Source organism: Pinus tabuliformis, chromosome 6, assembly GCF_031772625.1.
Source record: "Pinus tabuliformis cultivar Carrire ecotype Pingquan chromosome 6, CPIR1, whole genome shotgun sequence".
Classification (NCBI taxonomy): domain Eukaryota; kingdom Viridiplantae; phylum Streptophyta; class Pinopsida; order Pinales; family Pinaceae; genus Pinus; species Pinus tabuliformis.
This window is the reverse complement of record NC_142292.1, coordinates 564440873-564467360: the sequence shown is the minus strand read 5'-3', so window position 1 is coordinate 564467360 and position 26488 is coordinate 564440873. Positions and strand designations below refer to the sequence as shown.

At 39.7% G+C, this 26488-nt stretch overlaps 1 protein-coding gene across 4 annotated transcripts in view; it reads right to left on the bottom strand.

Annotated features, from left to right (window-relative positions):
- Window positions 1–11764, bottom strand: part of LOC149259765 (Clathrin adaptor complex small chain family protein) — a 220802-nt gene extending 209038 nt beyond the window's left edge. For all 4 annotated transcript variants that reach the window (XM_089419116.1, XM_089419117.1, XM_089419113.1 and 1 more), the window contains exon 1: window positions 11491–11764. In XM_089419116.1, the coding sequence (XP_089275242.1) occupies window positions 11491–11559 (69 nt within the window). In that variant the 5' untranslated portion in view covers window positions 11560–11764. The remainder of the gene's footprint in view (window positions 1–11490) is intronic.
- Between the last annotated feature and the right edge of the window lie 14724 nt (window positions 11765–26488).

Here is a 26488-nt window from a genome sequence, read left to right as displayed (position 1 = left end):
AACGTTATTGCATCAAAATCTAGCCTTTTCCACGGTCGAAATAGCCTCGCTAGGGCTAACATCACAAACCTTGGGCAATTTTGCATTTGGAAACCCTAGTCTAGCATTTAGGCTTCAACTTAGGGCTAGTTGAAGGCTTGTAGTTCCTTTTGTTGATCATAAATATTTTTCACGAGCCTTTTCTTGGTCTTATATGCCTTTGTGAACCACTCTTGTTGCATGTTACTTATAACCCTAGGCTATAAGTACCTTGATAGCTCTCTCAGAGAGCATGTTATTCCTTGTTTCATTAGATTGAGCCTTGTCCTTAGTCAGAGTGCCCTTCTTGAGCTTATCACATTTGTCACCTCCAAACCATTGCCTTACAATATCTATTAGCCTTTAGGTGACTAATACCCAAGAAGCCTCCCTCATGTTGAAAATCCACTAAAAAGCAGGAGGTGTTGTGTTGTGGTGACACTAGGCCTCCATCTTGTTGTTGTCCCTTGGTCTAGTTCTTGCCTTGTGATGCTTCTTATAAGACCTACTAGAGTTTGAGGCAACATCACCTATAACTCAATGTTTAATATTCCCAATGTTACACCATCTATTGTATGGGGTGTCAAAGAACCATTGCATGACACAATGCAAGAGGACAACCATGGACTTCATATGCAAAAGTTGCATATCTAGAGGCATTGTCATATTGCACATGATATTTTGGTGCTACCATGTGATTTACTTGACCCTTGGCCAACCAACGGAAAGGCAACATTTCTTACAATATGACTTGGTGATATCATTCATTACACTCTTGCTCATTTTAGCTTACCAAACTGACTGGTCATATTCGTATCATTGGTGGAGGTTACTTCAACGATATATTATGTATATTCATTTAGTTGCATGTGCTATTCGATTTATTGGTCATTGGTGGAGAAATTTCCTATTGCCTTTTCTTTTGCTCATAATGTTCCAATCATTAATTCACTTGATCATTGCATGATGGATTCAAGTCTTATTTCTAGTTGTTGTGTATTCTAGCTTGGTGGCGTATTTTCCTAATAATTTGAGTAGATGCCATTCCCCTTTCATTATCAGTTCATCATTTTTCCATCCATTATCTCATCATCTATTCATTTTACCTACACAAAATTCATGTTATAGCCATATTTCATCATTTCCCCACTCCTAGACAGTGCATGATCCATTTCATATAGTTTTATATAGTTTTTCCTTCACAACTAACCCCAAATTTGGCATATTCATTATATCACCTTTTCCATGTGTGAGCATGCCAAATTGGTTTAGGATACTTTGTTGTTGATTAATCATAACCAAACCTAAGGTTGAAGCGATACATTATTTGTCTATTTTACTATTGAGGTCTAAACCTTAATTGAGTCCTCATTCCGTGCATTGCAATTGCAAGAGAGAGAGAAAGAGAAACAATTAGGGAATGCAATTTGATGTTAATCTAGTACACAACTTGACAATAGCACTCCCATGTGGCACACATGTTCAAGCAACCCATTTTAAAAATGATATTTTGAGATTGGTTGTCCTCATAAAAAGTGTTTCGAGGTTGTTTGTCCATTTTCCACACTCACTCACGTGTGCCACTTTGTTGACCAACCATTGACTTGGCACATGTGTTGACAAGGTGGGTGAGCTTGCATAGTTTTTGAAGGTTAGTTATGTTTGCACCCTACCCACTTGTCCACTTCCACATTCGTTTAATCATTTTTATTCACACGTCTTCCAGGGACATTCTCCTAGATCGTGCCCTCCAATAGAAGGTGTAATTCACCTTGAAAGAAGCCTTATTCACACCATGATTTCACCTTGACAATGGTATTTGACTTGGAACTAGTGTGCCCTTACTATTTTGAGGAGATTCTTGACATGCTTCGAGATTTGCAAGGGATAAGGATCAAATGTTATTTTATTCCATGGACTTGGTCTCTTACTATTTTTGGACAAACACAGAGTCCATGGTGGACTACTTGCTATTTGGAAACTATTCATATCTAAGAAGCTTTCTAGCTATTCCTGGAATGGCACCTAATGAGGGACTTGTTTTTCAATTGGGTTTATCTCGAGTGGTTGGAACAAATGATCGCTATACTCCCCACCCAGAAGCAATTCCCACATGTGGCATGTTGAGCTCATATCAAATATATTGGTGTAATGGCTTCATGCCTTATTGGCTCCATTTCATCTAGTTTTATATAGTTTTTCCTTCACAACTAACCCCAAATTTGGCATATTCATTATATCACCTTTACCATGTGTGAGCATGCCAAATTGGTTTAGGATACTTTGTTGTTGATTAATCATAACCAAACCTAAGGTTGGAGCGATACATTATTTGTCTATTTTACTATTGAGGTCTAAACCTTAATTGAGTCCTCATTCCCTGCGTTGCAATTGCAAGAGAGAGAGAGAAAGAGAAACAATTAGGGAATGCAATTTGATGTTAATCTAGTACACAACTTGACAATAGCACTCCCCTGTGGCACACATGTTGAGGCAACCCATATTAAAAATGATATTTTGAGATTGGTTGTCCTCATAAAAAGTGGTTCGAGGTTGTTTGTCCATTTTCCACACTCACTCACCTGTGCCACTTTATTGACCAACCATTGACTTGGCACATATGTTGACAACGTGGGTGAGCTTGCATAGTTTTTGAAGGTTAGTTATATCTGCACCCTATCCACTTGTCCACTTCCACATTTGTTTAATCATTTTTATTCACACGTCTTCCAGGGACATTCTCCTAGATCGTGCCCTCCAATAGAAGGTGTAATTCACCTTGAAATAAGCCTTATTCACACCATGATTTCACCTTGACAATGGTATTTGACTTGGAAATAGTGTGCCCTTACTATTTTGAGGAGACTCTTGACATGCTTTGAGATTTGCAAGGAATAAGGATCAAATGTTATTTTATTCCATGGACTTGGTCTCTTACTATTTTTGGATTAAACATAGCTAAGAAGGTTTCTAGCTATTCCTGGAATGGCACCTAATGAGGGACTTGTTTTTCAATTGGGTTTATCTTGAGTGGTTGGAACAAATTATTGTTATACTCCCCACCCAGAAGCAATTCCCACATGTGGCATGTTGAGCTCATATCGAATATATTGGTGTAATGGCTTCAAGCCTTATTGGCTCCATTTCATCTAGTTTTATATAGTTTTTCCTTCACAACTAACCTACTTGTTGATGGTAGCCACACATAGCCCTTTCAATCCACGTGTCCTGAACGCATTTGCTGGTCCATCTGCTCCCAATCTGCAGCATCCAAATCTACCTCTATCAGTGATGACAACTCCTTTTGTCCATTAAATCAAGGCTCCCAAACTGTCTACCCTCTAGCTGATCATTAGTCCATCAACGAGCCAACTCATAGGGACTCCTAAGTTGCCCACCTGCTGCTCCTTAGTCCTTCTAAGACAACCCTTTGGGACTTCTTTCCACTATTGCCTTCTTGTGTTGCTTCAATGAAGACAAACTTAGGGCATGGAGGTTGCCCACTATGACTGTCAAAAGTCCTTCTCCAACAGTCAACTTAGGGTTGTCAATCTAGCTCTCTTGGCTACAGTCCCTGAGCTCAACTTCTTTGCCACTACTAGAATTCTTGAGGTCCTTCTCAAGTTTGCAATTAGGGCACAATGCTCAACCATCTAACAGTCCTCCATCCTGTGCTTAGGCTACCATACATCTGTCCCAAATCTGGACTCTTTCCTGCATTGCTTCTTATGCTTCAAATCTTCCCTTCTTCAGTCATCTCCTTGACTGATCCTAGGCCACCAGAACTGCCCTCACCTAGGGCTTGTAGATATGCCCTCTAACAGTGAATAGGTTGCCTCCTCATCATTGTTCTTGGGCTCCACTATATTGCTACTCGAAACCATTAACAGCTCCATGAATCTACCCTCATACTTGTGATTTGACCCTCAAATCACATAGATCTAGGGTTGCAAAGAACAATGCCCTCTTTTCTCTGGTTTGACACACTAAACTAGTGATCTTGGGTTTGACCTCAAATTTGTTGCTCAATCCTTTGAATAGCCCTTCAATCCTTCACTATTATGACCATTCCCAACTCTTTTAAACCTTGTTCACTGCTCTTGTTCATGTTGGAGACAGATCTTGGCCTCCTTTAACGTCTGCCTATCCTAAAAACATTCCTATAAACTTGCTTGAGGCTTAATAACCCTTACATAGTCACATCTTTGAGCTTTATAGGGTCACATCCCTCTTCCAAATAACCTGAACTTGAGTGCTTAAATCAGAACCTTGGGACTGGATTTCTTACTCATAGGAGCTAGGTTTTGGTCCATCAACAATTATTGTTTAGATCTAGAACAACCCTCCATCCACTTGCAATCTTCTCCACAGCCAACCCTCTTCTAACATCTCCTTATAGCCTTAAAACGCACGGCCCATATACCACAACTTGCGGCCTCTCTTTTAGGCTTGTTATCTATCAAACTAGGCCACGTAGGCCACTACTTTTGTTGTGCTAGGGTTTGAGGTTATTCTTTCCTCCTGGTTGCACTCATTCTAGGCCTACAGACCTTCTACCATGAACATTAGGGCATGCGGCCCTCATTTTGCAGAACTGGGCACAGATCTAGGCCTTACAATCCATCTTCTTTATGCTCAAAACTATGCCTGTGGCCATACCCACAGTCCAATAAAACATCCAAGATTATACTGTAGTTAGGGCTTGAGGAATGCCTCCATAAGATGAGCTATCTAGGACAGAAAACACTCCTTCATGCAGCAACTCTTCTTGAGGTTCCTCGTTGCCTTCTTGAGACATTCATTTCAGATCTAGCCCTACTATGCATCCCTAACTAAGTAACCTGACACATGGATTAGGGATTCGTCGAATACGGGGATTCGAGTGTTGGATTCGGACACGTTGACCCCCCAGAACAGGACACATTCGGATAAGTTATATATTAAAAATTTGAAATTTCTTACACAAATTCTCATTCATGATACAAATTCATTGATTTCAAACATAGATCTTCATCTAGATGTAAGTTTTACAGTTTACAAAGTAAGTTAGTAACAATATAGCATGCATAGTACATACAAAATCCAAATACATGTCACACAAATGATAAATCAATGAATCATAAATTCTAAATTCATAAATGATAAATCATAATACATATTCAGTTCATCAATGATCCAGTAGGAGAAAGACGAGATAGTAAGATAAAGACACTGACAACTCTAGTTTTCTCATTAAGTCATCAAAATCAAAATGTGTTACATAGGTAGTGCAATGCCAATGGCAAATAGAAATAGAAAATACAAAACAACTACAAGTATACAAGCCTTAAGGCAGTAGGTAGCTCATGACTCATGACTCATCAATCCTCATAGTCATCATCAAAATCAGCATCATTGTCCTCATCATCATGGTCACCACTGCTCTCCTCTGCATCCTCCTCCTCCCCTGTATCCAAAGTCGTCTTTGCATCTGTTGGTGTGGAGGATGACCCCTCTATAGTATCACCATCATCAAATCTAACAGACTCTAGCACTGGATCACTGAGATCCATGTTGGTCAAAGCCAACTCAACACTATTGTCTAGACCCATATCATCAGGAAAGACATCCCACATCTTTGTCTTTCCCTTCAACCATTCTTCCCTCTACCTGTAAATAAGACGAAGGTTGGTGTGCACATACACCATTGTCTTTGCCCTGGATTGCTCAAGCATGTTCTTCTTAACACTATACAAATTCCCATATGTGCCTCCAATTCCTCTCGCAACAAGAGGATGAAGTCACCTGAGAGAGGAGCCTCCTAGCTAACTGTTGTAGAGGAGGGCTTGTTGCCCCATGATTTGCCCACCAAGAATAGGGCTTCTTAGCCCCCCTGGTCTCTAATCACATCATATTCTACAAATCGACCAGTGCTAGTGGAAAACTCTGCAAAGGCATCCTCCACCACATCAAGCAATGTTCTATCCTGAAAAACCCGCCTGAATGCATCTTTCCTCCCCTGTGAGATTTTACCATCCATGTGAGGAGGGAATCTATGGGAAGGTCCACCATTCAGCCACTCATGGTTGTAGTATTTTGGGTTCAATGAATGAGCCAAACAATGTAAAAGTGTGCAATTCTTGTCCCATTTGCTGACAAGAATATTCTGTATAGTACCACAGAAGGCCTCTGGTTATGTCTCATACTCAAGGCACTCACTCTATAGAATAATGCTCCTCACAGACTTAATCATGGATCCCATCCCTCATAAACCTCTCCTAGGACCAGTTTGTCTGTATCTGCAAATCGAAGCAAAGAAATGATAGGGTCCATGATCTGAAAAATTAGATCTACCCTCTCCCTCCAAGCATCATCTAGCACTGTGTCCTTCACTCTTTTAGAGGCTACTTGATCTGTCTTTCTCCAAAAAGACCAAAACTCTTAAATAACCATGGCCCCAACAGCGGTCTTGACCTCCCTCAACCTCTTCAACGTGATGAATGAAGAGGTAAACCGTGTATCCGCAATCTTCAACAATGATAGATTGTTGTACTCCTTGTAGATAGTGAGGGCATTTTTATGATTTTGTACAAAGTTATGGATGTCGTGCATCCTCAATAATGTTACCAATCCAAACCACATCAGAAGCAATGGATTTCAGTGCTAAGTTCAATGAATGGACAATGCAAGGTGTCCAAAACACTTATAGGTATTTAGCTTCCACAATTATGCCAGCAGCCTTGCAAACAGGTGCATTATCTGTAATGATTTGCAAACAAGAATCAACACCTATATCTTCAAAAACTTTAATAAACAACTCACCCATATATTGTGCATCCTTGTATTCTCCAAGTGTATCCACTCCTTTCAAGAAAACTGGACCATTCAAGGAATACACCATGAAGTTGATGAGTGGGTGTCATGCTGGATCTGTCCATCCATCAGAAACAATGCTAACCCCAGAGGTTGCCCATGATGCTTTAATAGGCTCAAGCATTTTTTGCACCTCTTTTTTTGCCTTCGTCAACAATGTGGTTCTAAGCTTCTCTGAACCAAGAGGCACATACCAAGATGGAGCCCCGTGAGTTAGAGCTCAGCACCTGTCAATAAATAGAGGTGAGTGTGCAACATTAAAGGATATGAAGTTTTGATAGAAAAAAAGGCAATGGTGAGATCAAGCTCTTCCTGTTTCTCTTTTTGAAAAATCTTGTCCATTGGACCAAGTGAAATTGTCTTTCTTTTTGTTGCTTGTCCCCCACTAGAACTCTCAAATGGAAATTTGTCGCTACCTTTCCTCAAAAATGGAAGGGGGTCATCATTCTTGTTTTTTTTTTTAACTTTGCAGCCACATTTTCCATACCAACAGTGAACTCTTTTTCCATTTCTTTCCTCTTTTGTAAAGGAACTTGTGTACAAGCTCCAACTCCGCAACCTAGTAAAGCCAACAAATGGCCTTTCACACAAAAATATGTGCTTGTGGAAGTACTGTGGCAAAAGTTGCATCTCCAATTCACATTGCCTCCTCCCTTCACCTTGTTGCTTGGCCCATCCTTTCTTGTGACATATTTCCACAAGGGATATTTCTCAATGTTACCTTTAGGAGGAAGTCTTCCCTCAACATTACTTGCAGCAAACTCTGATGAAATTGGGGGAGGAAATGCACTTACCTGTTGCTTGAATCTCCTTGAAAGCGCTCCAAACCCTTGGCTCCTTGCTCCAAACTCCTCACAGCAAACCCACAGCTCACCTATTGCAAAAGAAATGACAGAAAATGATGCAAATAAGAGGCAATTCCACCCTTTTATGGCCGTGCGGGTAGCAGTTTGTCGAATTCGTGTCGGATTTCAGGACACGATGTGTCCGATCAGGTCACGATGTGTCCGATCAGGACATGATCTCGATTCGATCGTGTATCAATCAGACATGACGTGTCACGAAATTCGAACACGATTTAGGTCAAATCGTATCGGATTCGACGGATTTGGACACGTGGCCCTCTAAGAGCAAATCCGATTTCAGAGATCCCTACTTGGCCTCCTAGCTTGGGCTCCTTAGGGCTACATCTTGGCCTCACTCCATGATCAAACGAACTCCCTCTCACTTGATTGTCTTTAGCCTCTCTTATGCCTCCTTTAAATAGCTTCTCCTAAGCCTCTTAGAATCCTCTAGACTTTTAGGGGCTTTATCCACTTAGACTTAGGTTTAATTTTTTTCTCTTTTAATTTTCTTTTTAGAATTTTAAACCCCATATGGGTCTAAAACCCCTTCACTTGGGTTATTTGCCCACAAACCCCTTTTGTGACCAAACTCACACAAACCCCAATTCTAGGCTTGTGGAGTACCTCCCAAGCTACACAATTCAACAATGGGGTGCTTGGGTACATGGGTAAAAAATGAGGGTCTTGTTTACTATTTTGGGAGATGGTTGTAACTAACTTACACCACTCCTTAGGGTGCACCTCTTTGGTAAACTATTTTATTGTTATTTGTTGGCTCTAAGATCTGGGGGTCAAGCTTATTATAAACTCACTGGACCAAGTTGGAGAGATTCCATACCTTGCTTCTCAGTCGCATCATTCGTTGTAAGCAGACGATTTTGCAGCCCATCACTTAAGCAGAGTTCGACCCCTTTCTGCCTCAAGGTCATTTTTCGCTTGCTCACTTTCCTTCATAGACTTTGATCCCTCAAAGACTCTACCGTTGGGAGAAATAGGTATACCTACCTTGCACTTCCTTAATCAAAGGCTCTCATTTCGAATTCTCCCTCAGGGCGTGCATGAGTTTGGCCCTTAGAGGCACCTCAGCTTCTCTACTTGATTTCTATCTCCCCAAAGGAACCCCCCCCCAAATTTAGTTTCTTTCTTGATGTCTCGAGCCATCTATTGCCTCGGAAACTCGCATTCTTTAGAGAAGTGATACCTCATGCATTCCATATATATAATAATCTGAATTCACTTCCATAGTACTAATTCGAATCAATTGCAAATTGCGCAGAATAGGCGCCAATATATAGTTGTTTCCTCATGTGAAGGGACACATCCCTTGGGCAGGCCAACCTGTCTTCAGGAGGGTCAACTTGGTCAACGTGAGGCACTAAAATATACTTTTTAAAATTCAATTTTCTTTCCTTTTTAAAAGTCCAAATGGAACATGATAAAATAAATTATTTTTTACTTCTCTAAAGACATAATTATGAAAACCAAACCTAGTTACAACTTCAACAAGTAGATCCTAGAACCAGTTAGGAAGGGAGGACAACTTTTGCCAAGCCCAAAGGGCACAAAATTGATCCCCTGCAAACAGCCTACGCTCACGAGTTAATATTTGTCCTTTCTTATTTCAAGGTCACATGATGAGATAAAATCTCCTCTTGCTTGTTTTTGAGGTCTAGAATTTCTATGTGCAAGGCATCATTCAATAGGTGAAGAGCTTCATTTACTTTGTTTTCAACTAGCAATTGTTTGAGGGTTAGGTTCTCATATTCAACCTCCAAGACCCTATGCAAAAGAAGGTGCACATTTGCATGTAGTTAACCATGTGGTAGTTCCAATAATTTAGCAAAATTGCAAAGTGGGGCTAGTAATAGAACCAAGTATATGGAGAGCGTCATGATGGTACTAAAACCTTGGGAATTATCCACAGAGACTGATTTTCCATTGTTACCAATCCATAGGCCTATGTGAGAATCTTCCATCATCAATCCTGCGATTTCCAACCTTTGGTTCCCAATCCTTGCAGTGTTTGTGTGTGTTACATAAATTTGAGTGCAACAGGAAGGATCTACCAATTTAGGGGACACCACAAAAAAACTGCGAGCTATTGGTAATTGCAACCATGCAAGAGGGGGGCTAGTGAGAGGGGAATTGCCAATATAGCAAACATCACTGAAAGAACTACAAGCTACTACTAATCTGTAAAAGAGATTGTAGGCATAGGGAACTTCAAGGAAAAAGGTAAGGGCGTCATAAGCAGGGAAAGAGGTAGGGAATGAAGAATATGTGTAGGTACAAAGGGATGAGGAGGAATGGAGAGTAAGGGATTAGGGATAAGGGATGGGAAAGAATTGAGGAGAATGAGAGCTTGGGGGAGAAGAATGGAGAACCTATGGATGAGGACTAAGCTAGTGAAGTGTAAACCAAGCAAGCCATGGCAAACCATAAGCAGTGCACAACAACAAACATCACTAGCATGCAAGCAATACAATCATGAGGAGGACACAACGAGCCACAAGTAGCATGCATGAGAAAGCAAAAATGGTTACACGCTATGTAAGAGATCAAAAAACTAATTCTGCATGCCACAATTGGCTAAGCAGAAGGCAAAAAGAAGCTTCGGCTGGGAGTGGCTATTGAATATTGTTGATGTAGCCAATGGGTAGATTATTGTATCGCACTGGCAAGGTACCCGGCAAAATCTATTTTTCAATTAAGTGGGTGAGGGTGAGTCGAGCTTCTTTCTGAATTTAACATCCATAAAAAGGCAGGTTCTCTTCTTTTATAACTATAGATTTTTATAGAAATTTATTCATGCCATTTCCGAAAAATGTTTTCTGGTGTTTTTCCCATTTAAGTGGTTTCCTAAGAAGTCTAACCTAAGTTTTTGATACTTTCTTGAACTCACTGTACCCATTTACAGAAACCCATTTCCTACAGTTTCTGCTTTTTTATTTCTACTTGGGGGACAGCTAGGTTCACGTTACTTCCATGTTCCTCTTTAGAAAAATAATGCCATTCGAGCTGATCATATAAGTTGTACGAAAGGACTTGGCTGTCCAAGACAAGTTGTGCTAGATGAGTTGGTTGTCCAAGATTAACAAAACAACCAATAAACGGTTGCAGAGCAATGCAAAATAGAATCAGATCTGCCACATACTGAGTGTTTTACTGTTAACAGAACCAGCAGAAAGCCTCAAAACGATTAGAAAGAAGATTGTCATAACAGGGCAGGGAAGACAAGAGATTATTATAACTCTCCATTAATGTATTTATAATGAAACGCAAAATATACAATACAAACCAATCCTTAAAAAGCATAAACTTCTACAAAAAGCTACAAGAAAAAGAAAAGCCTAGTTGTATGGTATATACCATAATGCATTTTAGATTTTATTGCCAAATCAGGATTTACAAAGACCATGCGTGAATCATGTTTTGAATAGAGCAATTTACACGATGTTGAGAGAAAGTTGGGGCAAACAGACCGATGCTGTTGATAAAAAGTCAGAAAAGAAAACACTAAACCCTAATTAAAGAGAACATAAATTTCATAGATAACTATAGTTGCTGGGTTTGTGCTGATCCAAAATGAGCTGCTGAAGAAGACAAAATAAAGTACATAGATAACTATAGTTAATGGATTTTTGCTAATCCAAAATGACCTGCTTAAGAATTTCTGCTCCCAATGAAAATATTTCTCTGAAAACAACTGTGATCCAGTGCTATTCATGGGCTAGCAAAATTGAAAATAAAATTCAAAAGCAGCAAATAGACGAACCTGCGGATCGTAAAATTTGGTGATACGCGGCTTCCCCTGCGTGTTAATCACTATCACAGCTCGAATCATGGTGAAAATCCTCTAACACTACAATTCCTTCACAAAGACTGAAAAATCCTTCAATTTAAATCGATTTGGAAACCTACACCACTTATAGATGTCTGTTGTTCCTCCTCAACGTTCATAAATTCAATATTAACTGCGGGATGGCCGCAATTCTATGACTGCACTCATGGTTCGGAAACAAACCCGTTATAATGATATAGTTTTAATATATTTTTCTCTTCAGAGATTACTGGTTACATATATATATATCACTTTTTATTTTTATTTTTAAAATTATAGTAAATTGGTAGTTTGTTAACCTAATTTAGGTGAAGTTAAAGAATAAATTTGCTTGTTCTTGTTATACTCTATTATTATATCAATGATTTATAATTCAGTGAGAGTTAAGATGTATCAAATATCTTAACTCTATTATTAAATCATTTATAATTCAGTGAGAGTTAAGATGTATCAAATATCTTAACTCTATTATTAAATCATTTATAATTCAGTGAGAGTTAAGATGTATCAAATATCACAAAAGTTAAGAGGTTTCAAATATTATAAGGGAGTTTTATTATAGTTTACAATAATAGATATATCAATAATTTATAATTTAACAAGAGTTAAGATGTTGTAAATATCATAAGGGAGTTTTATTAGAAGGGTTACTTATTCTTAGTGCATTATCATAATGAGCCAACATGTTTTTTAGGAGAATTGGAACTAAATCGAGGGGATAAGAAACCATTATCCCTACTACTCCTCTGGACCAAAGAGACTATGTCTCTATAAACTTTCATAGTCAAATAACTACCAACATAGATCCATCTTAACTTTGGATCTAACAAGCGCCAAGAGGGATGAAATCTCTTGAGTTGCAAACCTCTTTTAAAGTTAAAAGAGATTTGATCCCTCTCGATGGTTGGGAGATCTAGAGTTAACATGGATCTCGATTAGTTTAGTTAATTTTATGATTTTTTTTTAATCTTGGTAATGTGGATATTATGAGGTAAGTGTTTTGATGTTTGTCAATGTTTACCAACCATTTTGATGGAATTAAACTTCGTGTTGAGTTTGAAATTCATCATTGTAACATTCTTTCTTTTTTAGATGTTTTCATCATCAATTTTATGGTGTTCCCATCCACCAAATTTATAATGAAAATAATATTTCACTTGTCTCGCTATAGCCTAGTCCAAAAATTTATCATTTTGAAAACTAATTATTCAAACTAGTTTATTAAGGTTGTTTTAGTAAACTTGACTCGGTCAAGTTACCGATGGTTTCGGGCTCCAAGTATACAAGCATCCATGGTTCTGCCCATGGTATTGATGTGAAATGTAGTCTATTTATAGGCCAATAAACTCCATGATTATTTGTCTTGTTGACCACTGAGATCAAACAACGGTGTCTTTAGACATCACCATCTCTCTTAATGCTCTGTGATCCTAACATTTGGTATCAAACCCTAGCGAATATTGGAAGTGGTAAGTATTAAAGCCTCGTGAATATGGGAACCAAAGTGGTAAATATTAAAGAGTGAATATGAAAGTGGATGAGATTTTCTAATAGAAACAGTTGGAGGGTGAAAACAAAAAAAGAAAAGAAACGAAAAAAAAAAAAAACTTGCAAATTAGTTGGAGGTCATAGAGAAATTGCTAGGAAAAAGTTATGGAGTGTTGAAAAGTCATGATCGGGCAAGATATAGTAAAAGTATGGATCGAACAAGGTAACGAAGCCTAGAGAGTGGTCATATGAACAGAATGAAAATGGAGATGGAGTCAATGAAGGAGCCAATGTTATGACGTGTGAACACCTTAAGGGTTTTTTTTCCAAGGCATTTCCCTAGGAAGTTGTAAGACCTTAAGAGTAGGTAGACATGTTGCCTAGGAGCACGTATAGTTGTAAGGCCTTAAGAGCTTGCCCAGGAATACATGCAATGCAAGTGGCACATGGAGTCATCAAGTTGTGGAATGGACCACTTTGAGAGATACCAAGGTGGCAGATGTATTAGTATCATGGCTTGAGGGGGGGAACATGAAACCTCATATGAGATGGTTGATGAATGGTACTTGTTCAATCTCCCGGAGTCAAGTTTAAGGGGGGAATTGTTAGGGTCATTCTAGTAAATTTGACTTGGTACCAGAGGTTTCGGGCTCCTAGTATACGAGCACCTATGGTTTTTCCCATGGTATTTATGTGAAATATAGCTTATTTATAGGCCAATAAAGTCCATGATTATTTGTCTTATTGACCATTGAGATCAAACAACAGTGTCTTTAGACACCACAATCTCTCTTGGTGCTCGTAGATCCTAACATAATCATGATCCAAACTAAGCTCTCACTTTTTCGGAATTTTGGTATATAATTACTCTATCATGAATTAATAAAGTGTTCCATCTCCTCATCACAATAACTTTGTTATCCCTCCCCTTGTTTTCATTTCCCCGCCATTATCTCGAAGGCCTACCTCAGGCAGGCCAAATTTTTGAAAAACTAACCATAGATATAAAACATTATTGCACCGAGAGGCGCTTTATAGCCTAGTATAGGGTAGATGTCAAGCATAAATGTTTAACATTTAACATTTAACAAATTTAATCTAATGTCAATATCGACCCTAATTAAAAATTGATATAATTATTATGCATAAACAAAATATAAATTCAACATTGGTTGTATGAAAGCCAAGTGGAATTGGTTTCATTGGACAATGTGCAATGGAATTTTGTTTGTGAGAAAGGGTGAAATAATTTCTACCACAAAGGCGAAGTGCGATATAGATTTTGTGCTCTGCGAATTGATTTCCAAGAGAAACACCTCTCACTCTTTGATATTCTCCACTACATAATATTACCTAGGGGAACTAAGTTCTAGACGAAGATTTATACCCATTGCAACAACATATAACGTGAAGATTATTAATTCTTCGATGGCCTACAAACAATATGCACAACAAGAAATGGCCATCTAGGTCATCATGTTATTCATACTCTGTCAAACATGGAGTATTCATGGAAGTGAATTTATATGAGACTTGAAAATGAATGTTTGTGGGCTTTATTTTGGATCCTTTGCAAAATTGCGACACTTCAAAGTATTTTAAATTCTAATCATGTGAGGTAAAACAAGTTGTATATATGCAACATTTAATAATGTACTTCTATAAAACATTTAGTAATACATCACTATAAAATTTATATTGGTTATTTACCTTTGTTGCATATCAACAATATCCTAACTAATCGCCCAATATATGAAGTTTTTTTATCTAAATAATAATTTTTCAACAATATTGATTGCAAATTCCTAAACAATAATAACAAAAAATTGAAAAAAAAAAAAAACAAACGAACGAACAAACAAACAAACAAACAAACAAACAAACTATATATTAGTTTGAACATGATTAGAAATCTATCTTTCCCTTCACTCTTTGCACTTTTCATTTCAGTGTTATTTTTAAGTTAAATGATCCCTAACAAAACACAAGTTTTGACTTGGTGTATTGCATAGGCTTGGAAGAAACCAGCTTTATAACTCCTATAAGTTATTGTTGTTTCAGTCATTATAATAATTGTTATTTTTAAAAACATAATTACTCATGAAAAAAAATATTAAATATTTTGTAACTATAATGGTTTTCGATTGTTCTTACTCTTTTATTAAGAGCATTACATGAAAGATGCTAGAGACACATTTACACGTTAGAGGTTAGAAGGAAGTTAATATATGGGTTCAAAAATTAATATGATTATTAATATTTGAATATATCATACTTAAAGAAAGAGAGAACTAGCAGGCCAACTGAACTTTTCCATTCGTCTCATTTCGCCTTCACTCCATTTACATCTTATCCGTTATCTCTTTATAAAAGAAATCTCGGAGCACAATATGAAACTTTGCCTAACGTGAATAAACAATGCTTGCAGACGGAGTAAAGGCTATTTAAAACAATGAATTTAGTCAAATTGTGCAAGTTAAATTTTAAAGGAAGAGGGGGAGCTGAGAAAATCTAATTAAACCGAACAATTCACCTTCAGGAATCTCCCAATTTCCATATTCGAGACCTTGATTTTGACATAATTGGGTAACTATGCTACACACAATCTCAATATTTTGAAAATTCATTTACACGGTTAAGTAGTCAACCTACATAAGGTAGCAGTTTCACATAGGTATTAATTTTTAAAATCTTTTAGAAATATGAGAAATATTTAATATATTTGAAACGAGATAGGTTATAATATATTAAATTTAATATAGGGAAAGTTGTTAATACAATATCAAGTTTAATATATATTATAAACAATATATTGAGAAGGTTGGGTTATCGAGAGACGGAGCTCCAGAACCCTAAACATGGCGGAACCCTAGGGTTTTTGGGCCACGGTTATCGAGCTTTTTCCACTAGCGAAAGATTTTGGAAGGTGCAGGATGGTTTTCCATGCGGGTCTGACCGCAGGTTAGGGATTTTTAATTGTGTTTTGACCTCTAAAAATGGGCCTGTCGGTGGACATATTATAGTTGTTCTGTGGATTCTCGCCCGTTGTTTTATCCGAACTTCGTTTTCACACAGCAGCCTGCATTCCCCTGGTCATACGACGGTCAGGTATTACTGTCGGTTACTATGGTTGAAAAGGACCTCGTGGATTACGAGGAGGACCCCATGCCAGAACAGGAGATTTGGGCGCATCAAACTGCCCTGGTCATGGGCCCCTGGCAGAATAAACCGCTTCGGACGACAGCTACTGTTCAGACGCCGCTACACCCACCCTCCACCGGAAAACGACAACATCCTGCTGTCAACGTTGAGGACTTACCCGGCCTGGAATGTCCACCCCTCTCTCCGGCCACTCTGAATCTCCTCAGCACTAGTATTCAGGCATCTCCATCCTTTGACTCCCCCCTGCCATATACCCCGCAGCATCCCCTACCTTATCCCTCGTTGCATTCCTTGCCTATGAACCCTCCCTCCATTTCCTTGGCTCAGGTTGGCCCTTCCAATCCCCCGTGGCCTGCACAATCCTTCATACATCCGGGCTCGTGCAGTTTCAACCCTCACTCCCCGATATGCTTTGGATGCTTCAGCTCTCCAATTCCGAATCCTCGACCTGCCTTATCGGCCCAGCACAGCTCCTCGGAACCGTGCAGAAATTTGCTCAAAGACTATCCTACGAGCCGACGCACGGACAAGCTAAAAAAGGGTTGGTGCCTCAGAGCGGTGGACACTGATATTAATCTGACTTTTGGTGAAGACGTTCCTATGGCAGACGCTATGGACATGGCGAGGAAAGTTCTGGTTGGTCGTGTAAGAGGCAGGAACTACACTGTGGAGCGTCTGCGTCAATGGACCACGGAGATATGGGGTTCTCTGCTAAAAGAACTACCTGTTATTAGGGTTTTGGCCAAAGGATGGTTTGCCCTCCGCTTTCATAGGGAGGAGTACATGGATTGGATTTTATCGCGCTACTGGCATATTGAGCTAGCTCCAGTACTGTTGAAGAGATGGGATCCACTTTTCGATCCGGAGCGTGAATAACTTGGAGCAGGGCCTATTTGGGTCCAACTACCCGGTTTGCCAATGTAGTGTTGGACTCCACAGGTGTTCAAACGTATTGGAGATGCACTGGGGACTTACCTTGAGCATGACCAGTCCTACGAAAAGACTGGCATTATGACTATGGCGAGGATTTTAGTACATCTTGACACCAGGGCAAGGCTGGAAGAAAAAACCACTCTTCACAGGAGACACTTCTCGCGCAAACAACTTCTGGACTACGAAGGAGTCCCATTTCGCTGTAGGAGGTGCCACGAAGTGGGTCACCTATACAAGGATTACCCACTGCTATCTTCGGTGACTACAGAAAACTTGCGGGGGACAAAGCAACAAACCTCTGAACAGCTGAACAAGGGAGAACAGAAACATGGAGAGGCACCAACTGAGGCAGCAAAGGGCACTACACAAAAGGCAAAAAACCGACGACAAGCTCCAACCTCACCTCCTCAAACTCGCTCCAAATCAGCTGCGGAAGCTCCTTCTCTCCCGAGTAATGGATCTTTCCCCATATCCTCTACACTTTTTTCAGATGTTATGTTTACTGCTCTGCATACATCTTTGCATCCCCCCTCCTCTGTACATTGCTCATTCCCCTCCATCCCTTGCTCCATATTTCCTCCTCCCCCCACTTTTTCCACTACACCTACTTCCCTCAGGGATATTTCCACCTCCCCTGCTCACACTTCCTTTCCTTCTGGGACGGGATCCCATCCTTACAATCTCCGATCTAGAGCTCGATCTAAGACTCTGCATTTAGGGTTAGGCCTTTCCCCTGGATGGCCCAAGAAATCTAAACCTACCAGAGGGCCCCCATCCAAGATCAAAACTTCCATCAAGTCGGCGGTCGCAGATGTCGCGAGGGGCCATTAAACCACCATTGATAGGGCGCTTAGAGCAATTGAGCCCTCTGCCCTGGTCTCCCCATGAGTTGGCTCTCCTACAACTGCAGGGGATTAGCCAACCCCAAGAAGAGATTGGCTCTCAAGAGGCTTTTATATGGTACCAATTGTGACATCCTCTTCCTACAAGAAACCCTTGGCTCTTCTGACACCATCACCAGAACCCTCCACTCTATCCTGCCGGGCTAGTTTTTTTCAGGGCATGGATGCCATCGGCAGATCTGGTGGTCTAGCTATAGGAATAAACCCTAAATCTGTTAAGCATATATCCACCTAGGGTGGATTGGGATTCATCAGAATGGACATTTTTGTGGGAGATCTCGGTTACCAGTTAAAAGTGATTAACATATATGCCCCTAATCATAACAGAATGGAATTTTGGGACAATTTGTTGGAACACAATCTTGTTTCAAGCACCTCCATTATAGGGGGGGATTTAAACTTTTCTTTGGGAATGGAAGAATCCTAGGGACATCATTCCCAGATCTACCCTATTTCGGATCAGATGAGCACTCTACTGGATATATACAAACTAGTAGATGTTCCTATGAACAAGAAATTGCCCACCTGGCATAACAGGAGGACGGGGGAAGCTGCACTGGGCTGGATATTGGATCGGTTCTTGATCCATGAAGATCTCTTCCGTAACATTCCCCTATACAAAGAATGGGTTAGTACTGGAGGATTTTCTGATCATCTCCCCATATTTCTTCAAATCTCTGGACCCTCCAAAAAGCCTCGTGCCTCGTTCAAATTCTTTACTGGATACCAAAAAGATCCTGACTACATCAACCTGGTGACTGAGTTCTGGAGAGCACAACCACCTCTCAGGGAGCAAAGCATGGCTGCGGATTTCTTTATTCGACTTCAAACACTCAGGACTATGACAGAGGAATGGTCAAGGAGGAAGAAATTGAGAGATGAACAACATCTTAAAAACATTGAACTACAGATTGCTCAGCTCACGGATGAACAGGGGCTTGGCTTCTTAATGGATGATACAAAATTACATCTAATTAATCTAGAGAACCAAAAGATAAGGATGCTACAAGAAAAGGAAGAATAATGGAGGTTGAAAAGCAGAGCCATTTGGCTACAAGTGGGAGATGGAAATACTAAATACTTCCACAACTTTGCAAATGGTAAAAAGGCCACCAACACTATTTGGCAGCTGCCCTGTGAGCCAGATGGTTGGGCCTCTACACACCCTCAATTAGCCAGGTTGGGGAATACCCATTTCAAAAGACAATTTATAGCGCCGGCAGCCATCAATCTACCGGACATCGTAAACTTGGCAGGTCATTTTCCCAGATTTGTGGATCTGGATGTTGTTGAGGATTTGATACAACCGGTTACCATGGAGGAACTGGAAGGAACTCTTAAATGGTTCAAGAAGGACAAGAGTCCTGGCCCGGATGGCTGGCAAGTGGAGTTCTACTCAGCTTTCCTAGAGCTGCTAGGACAGGATATGCTTGCGTTCATTGAATAAAGCAGAATTACTGGACACATCCATCCCCCCATTAACTTCACTTACTTGGCCTTGATTCCTAAGGCTAATTCACCAGCCCCTTTTAATGATTTCAGACCCATATCCCTTTGCAACTATCTGTACAAAATCATTTCTAAAATCATAGCCAACCGCATCAAGCCCATATTATCTAACCATATTTCTCAGGAGCAATTTGCTTTCCTCCACCATCGACATATTCAGGATGCCATTGGCACAGCCCAGGAAGCCCTTCATTCCATTAAACACAAAAATCTCAAGGGACTCACGCTCAAAATAGATCTGTCAAAGGCTTTTGACAAAGTGAATTGGCTTTACATCAAGATGATTATCACTCATTTGGGGTTTCCCCTTGCTCTCATCAATTGGATCATGGGGTGCATCTCCACTGTTTCTTTTTCCATTCTCATTAATGGATTTGCTACTCCATCCTTTTATATAGATAGAGGGATAAGGCAGGGATGCCCTTTATCACCACTACTTTTCTTATTAGTCATGGAAGGATTGAGCAGACTCATTGCTTCAGAAAAAAGAAGAGGAGGCCTCCGAGGACTAAAAATCATGGAACAATACTACCTGACACATCTACTATTTGTAGATGACATTTTGATTTTCTTGAATGGGAGTGTCCAGGACACCACTACTTTGAATGAGATTCTAAATCTATTCTGCAGTGCCACGGGAATGGAGATAAATAGAGATAAATCCACCATTTCCCTATCTGAATGTACTCAACAGGAATCTCAGCTAGCCATACAAAAATTTCCATTTCAAGCTACTGATTTGATGGAGGGGCTCAAATATCTGGGGTTCAGACTAAAACCAGATGGATACAAAATTGCAAATTGGACCTGGCTCATCACAAAAGTGGAGAAGAGAATTAGCTGTTGGTGTCACAGATTCCTCTCTAGGGCAGGTAGACTAATCCTCATCAAATCAGTCCTCGAAGCCACCCCGGTTTACTAGATGTCACTCGCCTGCATTCCAAGAGGGGTCCTTCACAGAATTCAACAAATCTGTTGCAAATTCCTCTGGAACGGAAGAAAGGAGGGCAAACCATTTGCCTGGGTTAAATGGACCAAAATTGCTACTCCAAAGAAGTGGGGAGGATGGGGACTAAAATTACTGCCGGCCTTTGCTTAAGCCTTGGCAGCAAAACAGAGCTGGTTATTACTACAGCAAAAAATTCTTTGGGCTGAGGTTATTATACACAAATATATCTGGCCGTCTACTATCATAGACTAGATCAGAAGTCCATCTTGGAACAGGAAAGGCATTTCGGTGATTTGGAGGGCCATACTCAATTCAATTCCCATTATCAAGGATGGCTTACTATGGAAAATAGGCAATGGAACCTCAGTCCGTATTGGAGTAGACCCATGGGTGGGTAGTGGAAATTCACATCAACTACCAGTTGGACTGATAACTCACCTAAACAGTAGGGGCATTAAGTTTCTTGGACAGATTGGGGATCAACAGAATTCAACTTTTCATACACAAGCTTGGCTGACCGAGCTGAACTGGCACATACCAAATGAATGGAGTAGAACATGGCAAATCTACTTACAGGCAATCACAGAATCGCATGTCAGATTAAAGAATGCAGAGGATGAACTGATTTGGGCACATTCAAAATCTGGACAATACTCATCTAAACAAGGCTATGACATAATCATTACAGATATAAAACTGGAGGTCTTAAGGAGTTGGTGGGTCACCTTATGGAAATTAAAAGCCCCTTTACGTACCAGACTGTTGATGTGGAACATATTAGAAAATAAGATCCCCACTGGATCCTATCTAAAAAGAAGGGCTTTTTTGGGTCCTACCCGGTGTGTCCTATGTCTCCAAGAAGAAGAATCAACCCAACATCTTTTCCTCAGTTGTCCAACCACCAGGAGAATTTGGTCACAAGTCCTTCAAATAGTAAATATGAATATGAACTGGCAGGGGGTCGATATTATAACGGCTTGGGACGACTGGTGGAGTACTTCGACTGTGGAGAAAACTAGAAACCTTCCATTACTTGTTTCTTGGTACATATGGCTCAAGCGAAATATCAAAATCTTTGAAGATAAACCGGTCAACTGGAACCTGCTCCCTCTGCAAATCTGTGCTACTTTTGATGAACTTCCAAATGATGATAGCCAAAAGAGACCTAGAATCATTCAGCAAGAACAGATAAACAGAACAATACCTTGGGCCTATTTTGACGGTGCTGCCCAACAGCATGGCTGTGGGGGTGGCATATGTTTCTACCTATCAGAAGAACACTACTTCCAGATTTGTATGGGTCTGGGACCGGGCACAAACAACCATGTTGAATTGATCTCATTACGCCATCTTTTATACTTTGTCATTCTGAAACATTGCCGAAATATACAAATTTATGGCGATTCAAAGAATGTGACTGATTGGTTTAACAACTCAGCTATTTGCTCTGCTTACTCTTTGAGAAATATTATGGAAGAAATTGTTTTTTTCAAAACATTCTTTGATCAGATTTCTGTTTCCCACATCTACAGGGAAAGAAATGAAACTGCTGACAGGCTATCGAAAGAAGCGACACATCGCCCTCTAGGAGAGTGGATGATTGCCGAACATACACCTGTAGGAGTCTATCACTATTTTCACAGGCCATATATAGATGGGGGACTACAGAGGGGCAACAACCTCTAAATTAAGAGCACTTTGATTTTGAACTTTATATGAAATTTTGCTCATGTATATATCAGATTGTAAATATGGACATCTACACTCGTGTGGGTAATTTTGAACTTTATTTGTGGTTTTCGAACCAACACAGTACACCCTTTGGGTTTTATTGTATATACTTGTTTTGGACAGTGGACAAACAGCCACGTTTACAGCATATGCCCTCGGGCATCCGCAACATGTAATTTCTCCTTTGAAATTATGAATTTTCTTTATGAGAAAAAAAGAGAAGGAAAAATATCAAGTTTAATATATATTATAAACAATATATTAAGAAGGAAAAAACTTCAATTTGAAATTTGATATATTATAATATATATTAATATATTATTATCATAAATTTTTTATTAATATTTATCTATATTATATAAAATATAATAAAATAATATTATATAAGTAATTTAAATATCAATATTATAATATATATTAATATTACATAAAGGAAATTTTCAGGAGGTTTTTTGGAGCTCTGCAACCCTAATGGTCATGCAGCCATGAGGTAGGCGGCGTGGAAAACCACAAATCGTAGTCAGAAAGCGGCACTGAAACCAAGAGATTACAACAATGACAGAGGAAGACAGGAGGGGAGAGATCCCCTCCTATAGAGACGCAGCGGTAGGAGAAGGACCGAGCAACAACAACAATCCGGACAAGGAGATGAAGATACAAGGACTTGTTCTCGGAGCAAGATGGCAGGCAGGCAGCAGAGGCAAGTGCTTACCGTGTGCAGTGGAGAAACCGAGATTCATTATTCCAATGAATAAACTGGAGCGATATCGAAGCTACATGAAGGACCATGCACTAATATGCAAGTTTATTGGAGTTTGGCCGTCGGAAAAGGACCTCACCAAATGGATCCAGCAAAAATGGCAACCCAAGGCCACATAGAGCTAAAGCTGGGAGTAAGAAGCTTCTTTATGGTAATTTTCTCAAACCTGCAAGATAAAGAAAGAGTGTTTGAAAATGGCCCCTATTTCCATTATAATGCAGGACTTTTCATGAGGTATTGGGAGGAATGTTATAACCTTGATAAAGAAAAATTCCTAGCAACCCCAGTTTGGGTAAGACTGTTCAGATTACCAATGGATTTCTGGGATCCAGAGATCCTAGAGGGAATAGGAAATACCATAGGAAGCTTTGTTAAAATAGTTGAATCAACAAAGAAGGGAAGATACACTTCATATGCAAGAATCTGTGTCTATATGAACATAGCTGACCCGATCCCGGGGTTAGTCGAGCTAGAATACCACGAGGAGGTATGGCAACAAACGTTGGACTACGAGCATATCCCTTTCAGATGCAGAAGGTGTCATGAATATGGACATCTTTTCAAGGAATGCCCTCTTAACACAGAAGAGGAAGAATGGAGAAACAAGCAACAGAGGAAAAATCAAGAAGATAAAGAAGGGTTTCAGGAGATCAAAAACAAAAAAAGACCTACAAAGGAAAACCCCAAGGAAGGAAAAAAGGAACAACAAACCAAACCAAATAAGTCAAACAGATTTGAAGTTCTACAAGAAGAAGAAGAAGATAAGGAAACTCAAATAATGGACTATCAGGAGGAGAAAGAACAGGAGGGCAGCACAAGCCAAGGCACAAAACATACTAAGAGAAAAACCCAAAGTGAATCAATGGAAAAGGAAGGAAAGGAAAAAGGAGAGAAAATGGAAAATGAAGTAATGGAAATCGATATCAGCAGAGGGGAAGATCCCACGTCAGAAGAAGAAATCCTGAGGAAACTTCTAGATGAATGGAGACACTTGGATGAAAGGTTCATCCCAGAAGAGGAAAAAAAATTATACAGAGAAACCTTTCAAAAATACAAAGAAAAACAAGATCAGGGAAAGACAGAAATGGTTGAACAATTAGGCATCCAACCAAAAAATAATCAAGATCAACAAAGTAAAGCGAAAGGAGGGAAAAAAATAGGCAGAAGGAATATTCAGGAATCGATACAGATTATGGGGGAAATGTTAGTGAACACTGGAAGAGTAGTTCCGCTCTCGGCGGTATTCCATCAAACAAACCCAACCACCCAATGATAATTACATCTTGAATATACAAGGACTTAACAGCAAAGGTAAACAAAGATACCTAGCAGAAAGGATAAAAAGAGAAAGACCCCAAATAATGTTGTTACAGGAAACAAAAATAGCAGGGAGGAAAATGGAGGAAATCTTAAACAAAATCAAACCTACATATGAATGTATGACAATTGATGCAACAGGCAGCGCGGGGGGAATTGCAATTTTATGGAACCCTACAGAAGTCACAGTAGATTACTGGATAGGAATGAAAAGGATACTCACCAGGAGGTTCCGGCTTATAGGCCATAGAGAATGGTTCTTGGTTTCGGCAGTATATGGACCCCATATACCGGTGGAAAGAGGAAGCTTCCTCCTTCAACTGCAACAGCTAGGAAACCTGCACAAAGAAAAGTTGTGGCTGATAGCCGGAGACTTTAATATGACAACCTCAAAAGGGGAAAAGAAAGGCGGACTACAACGAGAAGAACCGAACATGGAAAGATTCAGGGACATACAATCAGAACTGAAAATGATAGACATCCACACCATTAATGGCAAATACACTTGGAACAACCGTAGAGGTGGAAGCAAGCAAATAGCTTCCAGGCTTGACAGGTTCCTTGCAACAGAACATTTCATAGGGAAGGACATTTTCTATGAAGCAACAATCCTACCCTGCTAGGGGTCCAATCATTGGCCCATAAAATTAGAAATCGCCATGAACCAACATAATCATAATAGAACCTTTAGATTCGAGGCATTTTGGTTGAGAGACCTAACCCTAATAGAAAAAATGGAAAATTGGTGGAAGGAGAATGAGACTGGAATAAATGGAAGAAACAAAATGCACACTCTATAGCTAAGATTAAAAGATCTCAAAGGTAAAATAAAGAAGTGGAATAGAGAGGAATTTGGAAATATTCAAAAAGACCAAGAAAAGCTTCAGATAGAAATGAAAAGAATCCAACAGAAAATCATAGAAGACGGGAGAACTGAGGAATTAGCAGAGGAAGAAGGAATGGTACTAAATAGGCTGGAGGAAAGAAGAAAACAAGAGGAAATATTGTGGAGACAAAAATCTAGAATACAATGGCTGAAAGAGGGGGAGAGAAATACGAAATTCTTCCATAAGGCTATGCAACAACATAGACAAAAAAACAGAATATTCTCTCTAAAGGATAGCCAAGGCAACAGGATAACTTAGAAAGAGGAAATGGAGAATTTGTTGGTACAACACTTCAAAGGAATTTTGACCGAAACACAAAACAATAGAGAGGAAGATATAGCTAAAATACGCCAATATATACCCAAAATGGTGAATAGAGAATAGAACATGGCACTCCTAAGGGTTATAACAGAAACAGAAGTAGAAGAGACAGTGAAGGCAATGGCAAAGAACAAAGCACTAGGACTGGATGGATATACCTCGGAATTCTTCCAAGCCACATGGAGCTTCATGAGTCAAGATATTGTAAATGCAGTGGAAGAATCCAGATGCATGAAAAGAATGCACCCGACTTGGAATGCTACCTTCCTCGCTTTGATTCCGAAGACGGAAAAGGCTGAGGAACCACAAGGTTTTAGACCAATAGCACTCTGTAATGTAATTTACAAAATCTTAGCTACTATAATGGTGAATAGACTAAAACCTATACTACCAGAGCTGATTTCACAGGAACATACGGGGTTTGTCAAAGGGAGACAAATAGTGGACGGAATTATAGTAGCTCAAGAAGCAATCCATTCACTAAAGAACTCAAAACACAAGGGGATGATGATCAAACTAGACTTAGCTAAAGCATATGACAGGCTAAGCTAGGAATATCTCCAGAAAATCCTCAAAGCTTATGGCTTTGATGACAGATGGATAGAGTGGGTAATGTCCATGATAACTACTCCAGTTATGTCCATACTGCTAAATGGGACACCTTCAGAAGCCTTTAACCCGTCCAGAGGACTAAGGCAGGGTGATCCACTATCCCTATTTCTGTTCATCATAGCTGCTGATGGTCTAGGAAGATTGATAAAAGCTAAAGTGAATAACAGACAACTAAAGGGACTTAGACTGTGGGGAGATGAACTACCCCTAACCCATCAACAATTTGTGGATGATGTCATGTTGTATGGACAGGCCAACCTCAAAGAAGCAAAGCAATTAATGGAAATCCTTGGCAAATTTACAAGAGCAACAGGTACTGAGATAAACAAAGAAAAATCAGAAATTTACTTCTTCAACACTC